The sequence below is a fragment of the Bombus terrestris genome, chromosome 14, assembly GCF_910591885.1.
Source record: "Bombus terrestris chromosome 14, iyBomTerr1.2, whole genome shotgun sequence".
Taxonomy (NCBI): Eukaryota; Metazoa; Arthropoda; class Insecta; order Hymenoptera; family Apidae; genus Bombus; species Bombus terrestris.
This window is the reverse complement of record NC_063282.1, coordinates 9775730-9792535: the sequence shown is the minus strand read 5'-3', so window position 1 is coordinate 9792535 and position 16806 is coordinate 9775730. Positions and strand designations below refer to the sequence as shown.

The 16806-nt window shown below is 36.9% G+C and overlaps 2 protein-coding genes across 4 annotated transcripts; both read right to left on the bottom strand.

The window, feature by feature from the left end:
- Nucleotides 1-349: 349 nt before the first annotated feature.
- On the bottom strand, nucleotides 350-12084 carry LOC100646755. Of its 2 annotated transcripts, XM_048412166.1 has the most exons (5): nucleotides 11132-12084; nucleotides 9505-9808; nucleotides 6214-6409; nucleotides 5579-5793; nucleotides 350-5361 (listed from the first exon to the last, which is right to left on the bottom strand). In XM_048412166.1, exons 3-5 carry the CDS (start codon nucleotides 6308-6310, stop codon nucleotides 2707-2709), a joined length of 2967 nt encoding a protein of 988 aa, XP_048268123.1. In that variant the 5' UTR covers nucleotides 6311-6409; nucleotides 9505-9808; nucleotides 11132-12084; the 3' UTR covers nucleotides 350-2706. The 2 variants fall into 2 exon arrangements, with proteins under 2 accessions (XP_048268123.1, XP_003400941.1); XM_003400893.4 differs by lacking the exon at nucleotides 9505-9808.
- Nucleotides 12085-12572: 488 nt separating this feature from the next.
- On the bottom strand, nucleotides 12573-16743 carry LOC100646635 (forkhead box protein K1). 2 transcript variants are annotated; one of them, XM_048412169.1, is made up of 6 exons: nucleotides 16495-16743; nucleotides 15942-16276; nucleotides 14885-15607; nucleotides 14529-14788; nucleotides 14137-14239; nucleotides 12573-14052 (listed from the first exon to the last, which is right to left on the bottom strand). In XM_048412169.1, exons 1-6 carry the CDS (start codon nucleotides 16609-16611, stop codon nucleotides 13878-13880), a joined length of 1713 nt encoding a protein of 570 aa, XP_048268126.1. In that variant the 5' UTR covers nucleotides 16612-16743; the 3' UTR covers nucleotides 12573-13877. The 2 variants fall into 2 exon arrangements, with proteins under 2 accessions (XP_048268126.1, XP_003400940.1); XM_003400892.4 differs by having other exon boundaries at nucleotides 15942-16325; nucleotides 16495-16636.
- Between the last annotated feature and the right edge of the window lie 63 nt (nucleotides 16744-16806).

The window sequence follows — 16806 nt, the reverse complement described above, 5'->3', positions numbered from 1 at the left end:
TCAGAAAATTGTTTTTTTATTAATTATTAATATTAGAAATACATTTTATCGGGTAATTTATAGATTATAAAGAAAATTATATAATCCACTAAAATTTTATACTAAAAATAAATACTGCATTTATTTGAACGAAATTTCAGTTAATGTCTGATTCTTACTATATAAGCGAAAAATTATAGATAGTGCAGAAAGTCATGGATTCCTAAATAGACTGTGATAAAGAAAACAAAGTACATCCATAAATTATGAAATATACTTACGTATGTTGATTTGCTTAAAAGAAAAATAAAGAAATAGCTATCTTGTGGCACAATCCAACGAATGATCGAATTGAATTTGTCTAATAATATTAAACTCTTTTTTATCCCATCAATGAGGATACTTTTTATTTGTAAAAAATATAATAATATAATGCTGACGCTGCTGGCAGTAGCGATATTTTCAACGATGGTAGTGGTGCTGACAACGACGAGAAACGGTATAATAACAGTAACGATTATACAACAATGATGTTTCATGTAATCGCACAATATGGTAATTATTATTTATCTTAAATATAATGATAAAGATGATAAATTAATGCAACAATAACGCGTATAATATGTATATATGTGTGTGTGTATGTGTATATAATGACGAAACTGTGGCAACATCAACAAATACGAGTCACGTTTTTTAAAACGATAAACATCATAATAACAGTACAAAAAGAACGTTACAAAAAACGATTGCAATTTATATTCCGATGAATTTGCTTCGAAATTGGCAATGGAATGGTGCATTTTAATCTAAATAGGATAGGGGAGGAGGAGAATGGGTGAATTTCGATTGTCTCGAAGAATTCGGTGCTCTTTGTGTGTCATCGTCGTCGTTCAAGTCGACTATGATCATATATGCATAAAACTGAACAATTGATTCACAGCAGTTCAGTAGCGTAATCAACTTGATCGATTTATATTTAATTTAACCGAAAAGACAAACAGAACTCGATAAATATAATACGCGTCGTTTCCCGTTTGTCTTGTTACACGTTCCATGATGTTCATAAATAGCATTGGTAATTGTACAGAATAGAGTACAACTCATTAATTTCAATGATCTTGAGATATGTGTATTGTCGAAGACAATATTTTGAATAATATTTCACCACAACATTTGATCGCCCTATATTTAGCGATAAATTGTAATAGTGAAATTATTCAGAATGTTGACCTAACATATTTCAAAATCATTACAGTCCGTGAGATGTAGCATATTCTATATATATAATTACCACATCATTTCCGACAATGTACGTACATGTGAGCACGTACTCGCTTGCTACAGATGTAACGCGTACGCTACTTCACACTTCTGACACAGTGAAGCATCGTTAACCTTGTATCGGTATTCCGCTAATATTCTAAGTTGTTACGATATTAAATGTGATCTAATTAGAGAATTCGAACTATATACAAAAGAACGTAAGTTCTCGTCGATTAATATAATACCAATTTTATCGATGTTTGGTTTAAGAGTTATTCACTCGAGGTGCGCTCATATGCTAAAAACTTTCTAACTTCGATATATACAATTTTTTATTTGGCATATCCTCGAGGAATAACGCGCGTGCGCATTATTTTTAACAGACTTATAACGCACACGTGCAAACATTCGCAGGCACTCTTATTAATATGTATAACGCGAGTACATTGTGCAAAAATTACAAGAATATAATCGTAAACTGAACACGAATTAAATCGTCGATGAAGCTGCTTTGTCGAACCTACTTACATATACATGGGTATATTACGTATGCGTAATATGTGTGACCGCAAAAAAAGATCACGTTTCCAATACTTATTTCCTTCCTTTGGTACTTTATGATGATACTACATGTGGGGAAAAAACGCATTTTGAAATTGAAATTATTCTTTCATTCTCTTCCTTCCCTATCTCGTCTTTTCTCTATACACATGTGGATACGCGCACGCGCTACTAAACAGGTGCAGAGTAAATTATATAAATTGTAACGAACGAATATCTGTTAAAACGGTACAATAATAACCATTCAAAATGCTCTTCATTAACTAACAAATTGTTTTCGATTTGAATGATTTAAAAGATATTCGCTTGCAACAATTATGCGTGCACTGTGGATGAATGGAACATTAGCAGAAATTTGCTTCATCTACTGAATATTATACCGAATATACTGTATTTTATGTATTTTTGCATTTTATATTTTTTTGCATGAACTCTGCATGCTTTCTACCGTCTAAATTTTCCATAAACCCATAAAAATTTAGAGTCTACCTACAGTCGTATTCAAATTCACTCTGTATATTTGCAGGAAGAGGCGCGCGCGCGCATACACGCACGTCATACATATAGGTATAGATGTGTGTATACCTAAAATGTTTACCTATCTTATTTACCTATTTACTCAGTCATCCGTCTAATTTGCCATTATTCCTTGCTTCTTGTTCATTGGCATGAATAAAACGAGTGGAGCGATATAATTTCTGTTACAGATTTACGCTCGGCGACACGAGTACGAACATTGTCCACTAATAGTGTGCTCGCATCGAGATATTGTACAGAAAATAATTAACCCAACATGGAAGAAGAAACGAAAAGAAGAAATTGCGAGTCTGCACTCGTACGTTTACGTTCGCGTTTGTAATTATATTTATGTAATTGTTCGTGTTCGTGTCCGTGACGGTGTCAATAAGGTACGTGAATGTCCCTAGAAGTAGCTCGTTGCCGACAAATTTTGCAAACGGTGACCAAGCAAATGAGACCGAGAAGAATGGCAAGAGCAGCGCCTAGACCAGCTCCAGCCCATCCAGCAGAGCCAACGACGCTAGCCAAGCCACCAACACCGTTTCCAGACCCGGCCATGCTGCCACGTTCCCCGACAACATCGGTGCCGCAAGTTTCGATGGATTCGTCGTTCGGTTCCTCGATTATTCCCGGCAAACCGGTACCGTTGTGCGTTGTTTTGAAGATCGACCGAGGTTCTGGCATAGGGCAATTAACAACACCGTTACAAACAAGTCGCGCGGGGATACAACCAGCGTCGCCCGGACATTGAAATCCACAATACTCCTCGAGCTTCTGCGTATTCAGAGCGCCCGAAGCATCGCGTGGCAAGTGATACAACTCCGTCCAAGCGATTTTAAACGCGGCTCTCGCCGGTGCCATCGAACCAGTGAATTGAACGATCACCGTCGGCCATTCGAATTCTTCTTGCTGTTGATCCGTTGGCAGTGAGGATTGCGACGGCGGCGGCGACGATACCGGTTGCTGTAAGTGCGTTTGAGTTTGAATAGAATCAACGTTGAAATGTCCAGATTCGTGATCCCCGGACGTACGAATATTTGGGACAATCTGCGCTGCCGATATGATCGGCATTTCTCGTACGTAACTGACATTTTCACCGCATATGCCGAAATGCGGTTCGGCAGATCCGGGCAAGAATATCTCGAGTTTTCCATCCTCGCAGGATCTCGAGGCAAATTTGATCTTGTCGAAATGTAACCAAACGTCTCTGTCTCGATTCACTCGTAGTTCCCAGATACATTTGATCTGTCGAGGCGGCGCAACGTATCCCAGTGCTTCGTAATGAGGGAATTCAATTTCGCCGTCAGTCGTAGCTGGCAAAATCGCTGGGCCACATAATGGACTATGAGCGAACTCGTACCTTGCCTCGAATAACGGTGAGGATTGTTTAAAATAGTTCGCTGCAGCGTGTGCACCATCTACTAGAAGCTTTAACTCAAGTTTTTCCCCTCGTGAGATCACGCGAAGCACCGGTTGCCCGTCGCTGTTTGGTCCATTGGTTATCGTCGATCGACAAATACAATGACCCCTGCCGATACTGCTATTTTGTAATTGACGCGATGCGTGCTGCTGATGTTGCTGTTGCTGATATTGTTGATGCTGCTGCTGTTGCGAATACTGGTCATTGTTAACGTCCGTGACGGGCGGTTCTCTAACGATCAATCGATCTACTCGACTATCCCAACAGTTACCGCATTGCGCATACGGATGCACCTTGAAAGAGACCGATTCCACGATAAGAATCACTCGTGCATACAATCGTTTGTCCGTGACGAAGGTATACGTGCAAGAAAGATCCGCCGGTGGATCACCTGGTCGCTTGTAAACAAGGGTATTTAATGGCGATCGAAATTTGCCAGATCGTTCTTTCCAGGAGGCGAACGTTTCGTCGCATTCGGTTCCAGGTACAGGCACGCCGAACCTCGTCGCATTGAAGAAATCATAATGCGCCCAATAATACAACGAGCTGCCAGAATAGCTTCCCGTTTTGCTCTCAAATTTAACAAACAGAGCGTTCGAGCTCGAAACGAAATCGTGCTTCTCCATTGGTTTGCTAAACGTGTCGCAGAAAGTTTTAATAATTTTCGCATCGTCCGGCCAATCGGCATCGTACAGTGTTAAACTTTCACCGCAGTCACCATCGTATGGTTGTATCGGTGACTCGATCCGGTTAACTCGAAAACTAGGGAAATAGAGTCTCGCGATCTCGCCGGCTCGACCTTTCAAAAGATAGGTACAGCTGGTATACGGTGGATACCAGTGCGCGACCGAGAGAAATATTCCTTCGTTACCGCTATGCAAAGATTCGCTATTTAACAACCAATCGCAGCTACCGTTTCGAACGCCAGCGGTCTCTACGTGACCCGGCCAATTGCCAACGTTAAAATGAAAACCGGTATTTAACAGAGGTCCCGCTGGTGACGAGACAAATTCCACATAGAGATCCTCGCTGGTACCGATTATGCTATACGGGAATTTTCCCATACCACAAAACGTACCGATCGCCGGGCTATTTTCATCTTTGCCATCGTAAACTCGTATGTAGTCGTACGGACAATGCTCCGAGCCAGAGCTTATCGGTCTCATAGGGCAAGTCATTATATTCTCGCATCTTTGCCCGTCGATATTGAACTCCTCGTTCTCAATGTAGAGCTTTATAAAAGGCAGCCGTGTATTCAGTCGGTACTTACAATGTAACGCGCGCGGATAAATGCCTGGGTAAGCAGGGCTCTGTACGTAACACGTTTGTAGCCTGCAATCCTTGAAAACTCGTTCACAATAGCTACCGGGCACAATTTCGCCTCTTCGATTTGGGTAGAGTTCAGGATGTTGGCCGTATCTCAAGTATACCTCGAACTGTTGTTCCGCGCGGGAGTCGAAGCTGAAGTACGTTTGATCCGTAAAGTTATCCGCGTGGAATATCACACGGACGAAACTTGTCTCGGAAATAAATGTTTGCGGTTGCTCCGACTCACCGCAATAAACCCCAGGATCTTTCCGATTGCTCACTTCTGTTTTCGTGTTTCCATCTACGATCTGCGAATTCCATCATTTACGTTAGTTAAATCGTATTTACCCTTGGCCTATAACATTTGATCGTAAAATTTCATTCGCAACTTTAACGCAACTTTGTTACTATGACACAAGAAAATTAATTCTAATAATTTATAACTTGTGATTGCACAATTTCACTAACGATATTAGTTAAATCGTACAAAAGAGCCGAAAGCGTAGTATAATAAAATAAACATACCTGTAAATAACCGCCAGAGCAGGTAGTGGCATTTTCTAATACGCCAACTTTGAACTTCTTGAAACGAACTCGCAGGATCCAATCTCGTGGAGTTCCACGAAACGATCGAAAACGATACCAGCAAGATAGTGGTTTTCCCCAATTTGCGGAAGTCACAGCCGGACTTGATACATCTTCGTATAAATCCACTGTCTTGTTGCAATGATCTCGATCCGCTAAGAGGTGAAACGGAAGTGGAACGACAAAGAAAGGAAAGAAAAAGGAAAGGAAAAGAAGAAGGCGAAGAAAAAGAATAAAGCAAAATAGTTAGACATATCCATTTTCATTCTTCTTTAAATCTTAATATTCAACGTCTTAAAATTTGGCCTTGTATTTATATAGAATAATCAAACTGATCATATGATATGAGACGCTATTAAATTTATATAATTGGAGTTCCTATAATTTTTCGTTCATATCATAAGAGTTTACGTTCATATAAATGGATTCGATCAACAGGAATTGAACGTTGAATTGGACATTAACTAAAATTTCATCCATATAGATGAAATTTTACTTTATATACATCTTTGGAAATTTCCGATAAATGCATACACAAACGTCTGCAGTCTACAAGTAACAAAAGAACGTATTACCTCTGCGGATAGCAGCTGGACTGGGGGTAGCAAAAACGAACAGGAAAAGAGCGAAGAATCCCCAGCCCCAAGTGCCCGACACCACCGGTATAAGCATTCCAAGTTAGGCACGCCGTTCCACGATCTCCTTATACTGTCAATCTAATTTCAGGTTTTCGCTTCCTAGCATCGCTTGTCTTCTTTTATTTGACAATATCTACAAATTCAAATATATATACATGAGCACATCCTACAGTGTATTCCTTGGCGAGTATACCTTTTTATCTTCCTTCACAAGATCTAAGATTTGTTTGTAATCTATATTTTAATATCTCTATCCGACATTATAAACTAAGTAATTAAATTAATTATTTATGCATTATAAAAGAATCAATTGTTTTATAAAGAACACAGGTATAAAAAGTGTTAAAATTAATAGGATTAAGACACCATCGAAATTTTATTTGACAATATAAATTTTGTTCTACGTGAATTTTCGCAAATCGATTTATAACATGGTCTTCGCTTAATTCTACATCACAATGTATATCTAACAACGTAAGCTCAATGAATCAATCTATCCACTACTATAGTTGAGTCAAACCACGTATCGAGTCTACTTCTTAAAGTAGGAAACGATCTCTCTGTACTTGCAGCACTTACAGGTAGTAGATAGAGAATTCTCAGATATTAGAATTCTCAGAAGAACATGTAAAGTAGGATACATACAACAGTTACAGAGTTCGAACGATTTAATTGCGCTATATGAAGAATCCAGTCTTTCGCAGTCCTATTTTACATTCCACAACTCCAACTCAGAGATAATGATCTTTTCTAGCGTATCGATAAGTTTCTTCAAAAAAGTGGACTATTTTTCAACAACTTTCCAAACTACTTCTTTAAACAAGGTATTATCTTTCAAAGTTGTTGAATTAGGAAATAGAATTGATAAATAATAGAAATCTATACTTTCTTCGGAAAATCGATATTTCGAATCTTCAGTTACACTTTCTCTTATTGAGATGTAAATAAATTGAGTATAATATGCAACAGAATCGTTGGAAGGATAGTTTTATCACAATTCTTCTACGATACCACAAGTTTTCTCGTAAATACTGGAAAACGTTTCCACGCACATGTCACGTTTTGTTTTTAAAAGTTTAAAAGTATCCCCAAGTATATTCTGTATTGATTTAAGATCAATGCGAAGCTATCGGAAAAAACATCTTCATTGGACCGTAGAACTTAACAAATCGAGAAGACAAACAATTGTGATTAAAAATTCACTATCACAAAGTGCTCCATTTCAATGTTCTAACTTCTGCAGCTTTCTGAATATCTTTTCGTGACAATATATAATCCAGCGATTCAACAATTTTTGAAAAAAATTGAATTCCGTCATGTTGTTCAATCCATCGAATTTCACAAAGTCCGGAAAGTTGATGTTCCATTACATTCTTAAGCGTATAAATGCGTTTAAATGAAGCGGCAAAACATGCTAATGTTTCCTTTATCGTACCTACTGCACTTCTAATTGAATTGACAACGATTTGGATATTGATAAATTAAGAATGTGACTGTAAATGTTTTTGTTTTTAATTAAATCATACGCTGTAGTTCCTACGTAATTTCCGATATCAAGAGCAACAGCATTATTACTCTTTTCATCTAGATTAAACGATGAACAATGTTTAAATCTTTTGGCCTAATTCGTCGCAAACATTAACATTTAAGTTTGTCTGCATATCGGACGTATTTGCTATTGGTGATTGTGAAATCATCTTCGACATTGGGCAAAAGAAAAATTAAATAGTATTCTTTTCGTTTCTTGCTAATACTTACTATTACTATTAATAACTATTTTTATTAATATTATTTTAATAATATAATATTAACTATTTTTAATTTTCTTATCAAACTTGTTTTTATTCAAATTGTTTAGAAGACAAAATAATTCAATACTTATAGAATAATTTTTGTATGCAATAATATTAAGTGAGAAAGGAGAGATCTCTTGAATTTTAGCAAAAAATATCGTTATTTCTTTAGTCCATAGATCAATGGTTTATATTCAATAACAAAAAGGAAAAAGTTATACTTTTTTTGCGTCTTAATTCATTCTCATAAAAGGAAATCTATATTTAAAATTAATTCTTTTCATTTTTCTGCTAATTAATCTTTTTAGCAAAATGACAGTATAAATTAAGGAGAAAGAGCCATCTCTCAATAAATTATTCCTAGCACTTTTTCTTGAAAACAATTCTCATATCATTATTCATCAACCATATAATTGCGAAATTATACAAAGCCATTTATTTAGAAATATATGTACGTTTAAAACTATAAAAGAAAAATATAAAAGATTTTCGCGTGAAAATTTTCTGTTCGTTATTTGTCACGTATTTCTATATGTATATACACATTTTTATAAATTCTATAAAATAAAAGATAAATGATTTCAAAAATAACAATTACATGTATAATAAAAATATGAATATAATTATGCTCTGTTGCTAGCTTTTTTAGAATACAAGTTTTACAATGCTCATTAATACGAATAGTAAATTATAAGTAGAGAAATATCTGAGTTGCCATTACGTTCTAGAACTGTAATTTATAAGGATAACAGATTAAGAAAGATGCATAAAATCAAAAATATACATACTATTCTTTCTTGTATCTATTTGCTACGCGACTAAACGTACGGTATTTCAGACTGCTTCGGCCAACAACTGCGAATCTGATCGAGTGATCGACATACATTTGTTTCATCAGGGGACAAGGGACCGGTCCTGACGCGACCCCGATGTGTACTTGTCATTTCCTCGTACGATTCGTAGTAATGTTTCTTCTATGAGATATTTAGAAACATTTTCAAGTGATATTCTGCAAACGTTCTAAAAACATCCATGCACTAACAAGCACGCCCGCTAAGCATACAAATCGTAAACAATAATATATATATATATATACATTCACAACACGTTAAGTATATACCTAACACTTTTCAGAATGTGATACAATATTTTTATATTTTAATACTCTTAGGGAGAATAGGCGGTCGCTCCTATCGTCCCCCTCTGAATCTACCACTAAATGTATTACGATATCTTTTAAGATATATATTGCAAGTGAAAACAACATAACGCGATTTAAATGAAACTGAAAAAAAGCTTATCGATAAAAATACAGTTAAGAAAAATGCGAAACGAATTCTTACTTGGTACCTTTGTTTCTTCATCTTAACACCTACATCGCGAATATAATCTGCAGGCTATGGTCAAAGATAATTCTTAACAAAAATTCATTTACTCGTTATATGGATTAAGCAAGCCCGGAAATTGCTCGTTCCGTCGTTTGCTCGTTCACTCCAAAACGGGGCTATAATTGATTCAATCCGTGTTAACTCTCCTCTTGTTGACAGTTCAGGACCGAGCAAATTACGTATATTCTCCGACTCCCCCTTTTCTGTACGCACGACTACGTAACTTTCACTCTTTCAGTTCCATTTTTCTCCTATTTGTTTCTTCCGTTTCGTCCAAGTCGCTGCGCTGATTTCAAAGCTTTCCCGAAATAACGAAACTGCTACACATCGATATAATACAGGCATAAATCACTGTCAAAAGAACAGAAAAAGAGCACGACAAAGTCATAAATAATAAGATAGTAGACAAGATTTAAATGTATAAGTTATACGAAAAAACTCACGCAAATATGAGACAAGAATATGGTGATAATATAATGAAAATAACTTCCGTTTTATATGAATTACCACTCACTGTATATTTCAGTCTCGATATCGCATCGCCTGTTTAACGGCCGCAACATAACACGAACACGTGGCTCTTGAAGTCATACTACACTTTTTCTTACATGAATGAGCAAAAAAAGAAAGGAATTACTTACTTAGCTGAGGTATCTTCAAAACGAGGTCGACGTTATATTTGTCACAATAAAGACTACTTTTACTACCTGTAGAACGCGAGAATGTGACACATGTTTAGAATAATAAGACGTAATCGAAGATTTTCGTGTGTTCATAAATAAGTCGGTCTTTTATAACTTACTTTAAAAATATAACGAAATTTTGTTGTTTCATATACAATTTCAAAATACAGACTTATATACAGCTAGATATAGAATTTTCGTTGATGAAGTTGCGAAAACGCCACCAACGAGTATCAACGCAATTTTGACAATATTTATCAGTTATACGGAAATAGTCGATACCGATATTATAAGATAATCATATATATTTTGTTCAAGATGAATCATTTTTCAAAAGTTCCTCTCACATAATCATACGGATAAACCGAATACGCGGTAAATACTGCGCGAGCGCAGACAAGGTTTTCACGAGGTAATGGATACCAGGACACTGCATTATCGAAAGATCATTAGCAGAAGCTGATCTTTTCCCTCTAGATATCTCTTTCTCTCTCTCTCTCTCTCTCTCTCTCTCCTTCTCTTTCTTATTCTTTAACCACCGATTATTATATTCTTTCGCATTTTCCCTTTATATTCCTGCTGTTGTTCTGTCATTATTAGCACATGTTCGATTAAACTCGTAGCTTGATCAATTATTACCATGTTACACACATATGAACCCGATCGTGAGTATATCAAAGGGAAACAACAGAAGAACAATTGTCCAAAATAAATTCACACAAATATGTATAATTATTAAGATTATATAGGAACACAGAGGGAGAACGACAGGGTAGAACTTGCAGTTGGAATGAGGGTCAAACATATAGCGACAAGAAAGACATGAAAAGTAAAAATCAACGCAAGATATGAGAAAACAAGTGAAAGGTAAGAAGAAAAAAGAACAGAAGGAAGATTAAGTAGATGCAGAAACAGCAGGAACAGAAGTTTCCGAGAAAATCAAAATATGAACGAATATTAAACGAAAGGGTAAATCGAATCGCTACTGTACCAATTAAGATATCGAGGTTCCATCAATAGTTGACTCAAAAATTTGGAACGTTGACTGGATGAGAGGCTTGTTGGCTTCTTGGTTGACTAGCTGACTGGCTGACTAGCTGACTATATGTCTGGATAGATGGCTAGATGGCTGGATACCTAGCTGGCTGGCTGGCTGGCTGGCTGGCTCGCTCGCTCGCTGGCTGGCTGGCTTAACGTCCGATGAGAGATTCGGGTCGAACGTCGCGCAAACTCTCTACACCCTCTTTCTTCTTCGCTTTCCCTCTTGCCCTCTCTCACTTCCCTTTTCTTCCTTCTCGTTTCCTTTCTCTATTTCCCTTTCTCCTATAATCCCTTTTTCCATATATACTTGCTTTTTTACAAGTACCCTTTACTTCCCATCATATCTATCGCAAACATGTACCTTAACTCATTATATCGAGCCTGTCTTATTTCTCTTATTACGTTCACTTCTTCCACATTGTATAATAAAGGTGGAGATAAGAGTGTATGAAAATATTTATTTTAATCCTCGTGAAATGGACGTTGTTATTCATACCATGCTCCAAGTTTTCCTTCTTTCTTTTATTTATGGTTAGTAGAATTCATTTTTGACTCTCTGTTTTTCAAAATTTATCCGACAACAGCATTCGTAAATAATAAATGATTAAATGAATTTTAGAAAGTAAGAGAGTCGAGAGACTGAGTAAAAAGATGTTAGCAATTAAGGGCAATATCTGTGGATAATTGTTACAGGTTACAAAAAAAACCTAGAAAAGAAGAAAGAAAGAGAAATAAATATGCATATCCGAAGTCGAAATCGTAAAACAAAAAATACGGAATTTTTTATATAGAATAAACGTTTTCCATTATTAGTATAACTTTGATAATCCGAATTTAAGGGTAGGAAAGTTATTTTTGGACAGAAAACAGAAACATCTTATTTCCCTCAAGTTTGATGAAAAGATAAAAAGAGAAATAGAAAAATAATCGATTCAGAGGATCGATTCATTATAATTAATATTTCAAGTTATTCAAATAACCGATGCGTCGTTCTACCTCGCTTCTGCTCTTCTCGTGAAACGATACCGATATCTCGTTGATATATTACTTGCTCGATGAAAAACAGAATAACATTTATTTAGTTTGATTTTGCAATACAATAATTATCGACAGTGAAAAACTGAATACAACTCTTTCGTTTTGCTATGTCAATCCAAATGCGCAACCGAAATGCGTTCCTGTCAAGTTTGAAAATCGAAAAAAAAATTGAAAAAGTCCTGATAGAATTACTCCAGTTTGAGCTAATCGTTACATAATTTTGAATTTTACATTTGATCGTCCTTTTTAAATTATCATTTCATCTTATTGTTCATCTATCTCGTACCACGAGAGCAAGCAGACATTTCTTGATTTTGTTCAACACAGAGAGAAACAGTTCGAAGCAATGAATGTTCGTTTAAGAGTTTATTTACAAGTGGCAACAAAAATACTATCACCTCTTCCTGTATGATTATAGTATGTTAATATCTTCGTTAGATAAACAGGCACGTCGGAAAGAAATTTCGATCGACGTATTCAGCATAAGATTATTGCTTGTTCTTTTTCTTTTCTCTTCGTTCTTTCATTTCTTTCCTTTTAAATAGAAACTTTGTAAAATCATACGCAGAACTACAATCTAAAGTTTGTCTCTACGATTCGCGAGCATTTTCACTGAACGCGAATTGCGTCATAATCAATTTCATTGATCGATTCATACAACGTGAACAATCAATCGACGAGATCGAAGAATCGGAAAGAACCAGTGAATATTCCTCTTTTTTACCCAATTGTAATTGGACATTAAACAAAAACAACGTGCACCAGATCAACGTAGTTCATGAGGTGAAAACTTTATAATTCAAACTCATATGAGCTTATTTACGATTGAAAATATGTATAATTTTCAACAAATTTCTTCAAGTTCATTTACCAGTATTGGCATCGTCCTAGAACAGGTGACCTTTTCTTTTGCAAAGCACTAAGGCGAACAACGTGAGCTGTTTTAACATAATATTTCCTTCTATTGAGATTCAACATCTTTCGAATATACTACGATATAACTTCATCCAAGATGTTTCTTATATATAATACTCTTCCACGAGTGTTACAAATATTTATTCCCTCTTATAAATACATCAAAGCTCCCGTCGCCTCCTTGTACCTGTATGTCATCAAAGAAAAACATAAAAAATTTACTCAACGAAACACGTGTACGTGCATACTGATGATCATGACGACTGAATAACCCTGGTACTACGTCAGCAGTTGATTCAAGTTCAAAAGTTGGAGAAAAGAAAAGATATAACATCAAAACTAGTTTTCAGAATGTGAGATGAGGGAATAACTTTGTCTGCTCTCGCTTTTCTTACGAATATTCCACTTGTTGCGTAAAACAGTAAACTGTATCGAGTATTTATCATACGCAGAAAATAAAGTAACCACTATGTGGTTAAATGAAAAACAGTACAGAACTGAGTGTGTACATGTACGTATTTGTCAGCGCGCGCGCATCAAAGATGAAAATGTATGGAGAGATTTAAACGTGGTATGGATATGGGCATCGATTCGAAATTCTGAACATTAAGCGTGCACGTGTTTACGGACGCACACACGAACAAGTGTGAGGTACACGCGCGTGCAGATATATTTGACAATGAGCGAGTAGCGCGATGTAACAAAAAATGTCCTACGTAACGATAGTCTAGGACAACAATGGTTCAGTGGTCGTCCATATCATGAACACGTTGACGTTTCGTCGATGGAGGTTGGTGTTCAGGTGGTTCAGGACTTTCGACAATGGCGAGCGGTGCTGGTGATCCGGGAGAACTATCCGATTCCTCGTGTGAACGCTTCGCAACTCCGACGCCTGCGTCGGGACCAATAAAGCTTCCACTGAATGTGATGGTACAAAATGACAATCAATTTTAATGAATCGATAGAAAAATACAGCAAAGAAAATATTGAGTATGGACGTACCTATAATTATACGTGGTCTGTACAATAACAGGAGCTGGACTATATTGACCAGCTGGGGAAAGAGAATGCTCTTCTGTAGTATTTCCAGATACGACGTACTTATCTAAAAAAATATCGTAGTATATTTAAAATGATAGATACTTTTATGATTGACGACGACGGTAAGATATAAACGTAAAGCTGTGGACATACAAAGAATGGTAAGCGGTAAGCGGCAACATCAACATCTGGTGTATTGATGTTGCCTATACCATCACTTATTTTACCGCTTTCTGTATATCCACGGCCTAAGAAACTACCGGTAAGGGAGCGAATACAACTTGTAGTATCTGAAAAGAGTTTTTTCTCTAAAACAAGAAACATAAAGAAAGCCATAATAAAAACATTATTACCTTCTCTGGTTGTATCACCACTAACACCGTTCGTGACAACAGTAATCTGTTGCATTAGGCGACCTTTGTGAGATGATTGACTCGAGGATGCATAAGGATGACCAGGTGATCCTGGTGCGGACTGACTAGTCAACTGACCAGCCGGAGAAGATACAGTGCTATCTGGATACGATTCTGGTCCTGGCGAAACTTCCCTGCTAAGACATTCTGGTGTCATCAAACCGCTAATTCCAACGTGAGACGGAGAAGCAGGCGCACTTCTATATGATTTGAAATGTTACAAGCATTAAATTAGGATTTTTACTAATTGATATATATGGAACTGGAAAATAAAGATACTTATAAAATTTATCTACCTGGATGAAAGTCCAAAAGGAGCTCGAAAACATGGAACTCCACGTTGTCTTCTTTGTCTAAATGCTTGTTCTATAAGTTTTGCTTCCGATTGAGGATCTATTCGCCAGAAAGATCCTTTACCTGGTTCTTCTTGGCTCCTTGGTACTTTGATAAAATAACGATTCAAAGAAAGATTATGCCTTATTGAATTTTGCCATCCCTTATCTGCAGTTCTATAATATGGGTAATTCTTGGTAATGTAAGAATAAATGCCAGATAACGTAAGCTGTTTATCTGCAGCAGATGCTATTGCCTGAACGATTAACTGCGCGTATGAGTATGGAGGTTTAGAATCATCTTTTGGAGGACTACAATTCGCTGTTGTACCGGGACTTATTTGTCTATTAGAACTTTGTCCACCTTCGTGTCTCTCCATATTAGAATTTTGTGAGTCATTTGCAACAGCAGCTGCATACACAGCCACCATCTGTAGATCTGCTGATATGTTTCTCCTTCCTTGTCCTGCACGTGGACTTGCAGGACATGAATTTGCAGCACTGATTGTTCCAGTAGGAGAAGGGAATGGGCTACTATAGCCTGCATCCGGAATATTAATACGTAAAGGTGGTAATGGTGCTCTATGTTTTGGAGGAGAGCGTACACATACATTACTTTCTTCTTGTTCATCTACTAATGATTGAAATACAAGTCTTATATTTGTACTTGGAAATCTCAATGTACATCTGAAACAGAAGAAACATGCGACTGATCAAAGAGAATAAAGGAAGAAACAAATGAAGTATCTGAGAGAAAGTGCAAAGAACAAGTAAAGCTCTTAAATAAATTCTCTGCTTAAAATTGTTTGCATGGAATATCACAAGACAATTTTTTATTGTTATCACGTATGAAACTATGAGATATAATTTGAAAAAGACAACATCGCCAAATGATGAGGCTATCATAAGTCATGACTGAAAAGAGACTGTATAAAAACCGTATAATAAGTTTGCCAGTGGCATGCGAGAAACGTGCAAGAAAGGTTAAGTCGGCTCGATAAAGCTCCGAAAGATATCTTACGTCTTTGGTAATCGGAACTCAGCCGCACTCTTTCGTTGGAAAATTCCATCAACAAAAACACCATTTTTACCATTGCAAACCATAAAAAAATACGGGTGATCATAGTAGATTTCAAGGTGTCGTCGTGAGATAAAGCTGGAGTGGCCCATGTTGACGTCGACCTCACCCTTGCTGCTGTTACGTCCGATAGTGATACTATGCTGTCTAACCATGTATTCAAACTCGCGACCCTCTAACCGTGCAATCGGTGCACCTTTTGCTTCCGGGTTCCACTGCATCTTCGTCGGGCTGGCCGGTGCCGACTTCAGTGCCAGAAGGGCCCACGCGTCGCTCTCCTGAGTACGGGAGTACGTAGTAGACATAGCACCGAGTAAGCGAACCCTCCTTTGGGATAGAATGAGAGAGGGAGAAAAAGGAGAAGTAGACAGATATAGATAGATAGTCAGATAGATAGATAAATAAACGAATAGATAATTAATCAGATAACTAGATACATAGATGCGGATAGAGAGCGATAAGTTACCGCCAGAGGAGGAAACAATCCTAAAATTACCTTGTATATGCACACCTTGCAAACTATAGGACCGAGGATTAGGAAAATAAACGGATTGATTAGAAGATTGCACCAATTAATATCGACGATAACGCGAGGAACCACGTGAAATAGCATATGAAATTCAATTTATTGAAATAATCAGTTGCCGTACAAATTCGACAACCAGCCAATCGAACAACCAATCGATTAATCGACTGATTAACTGATCGTCTGACAAATTGATTCGATTGATCGATCGGTCGGTCGATTAGTCGACCGGCCGATTGATTTTAACGTAACGGTGCGACTAAGCAAACTTATTGAGTATCT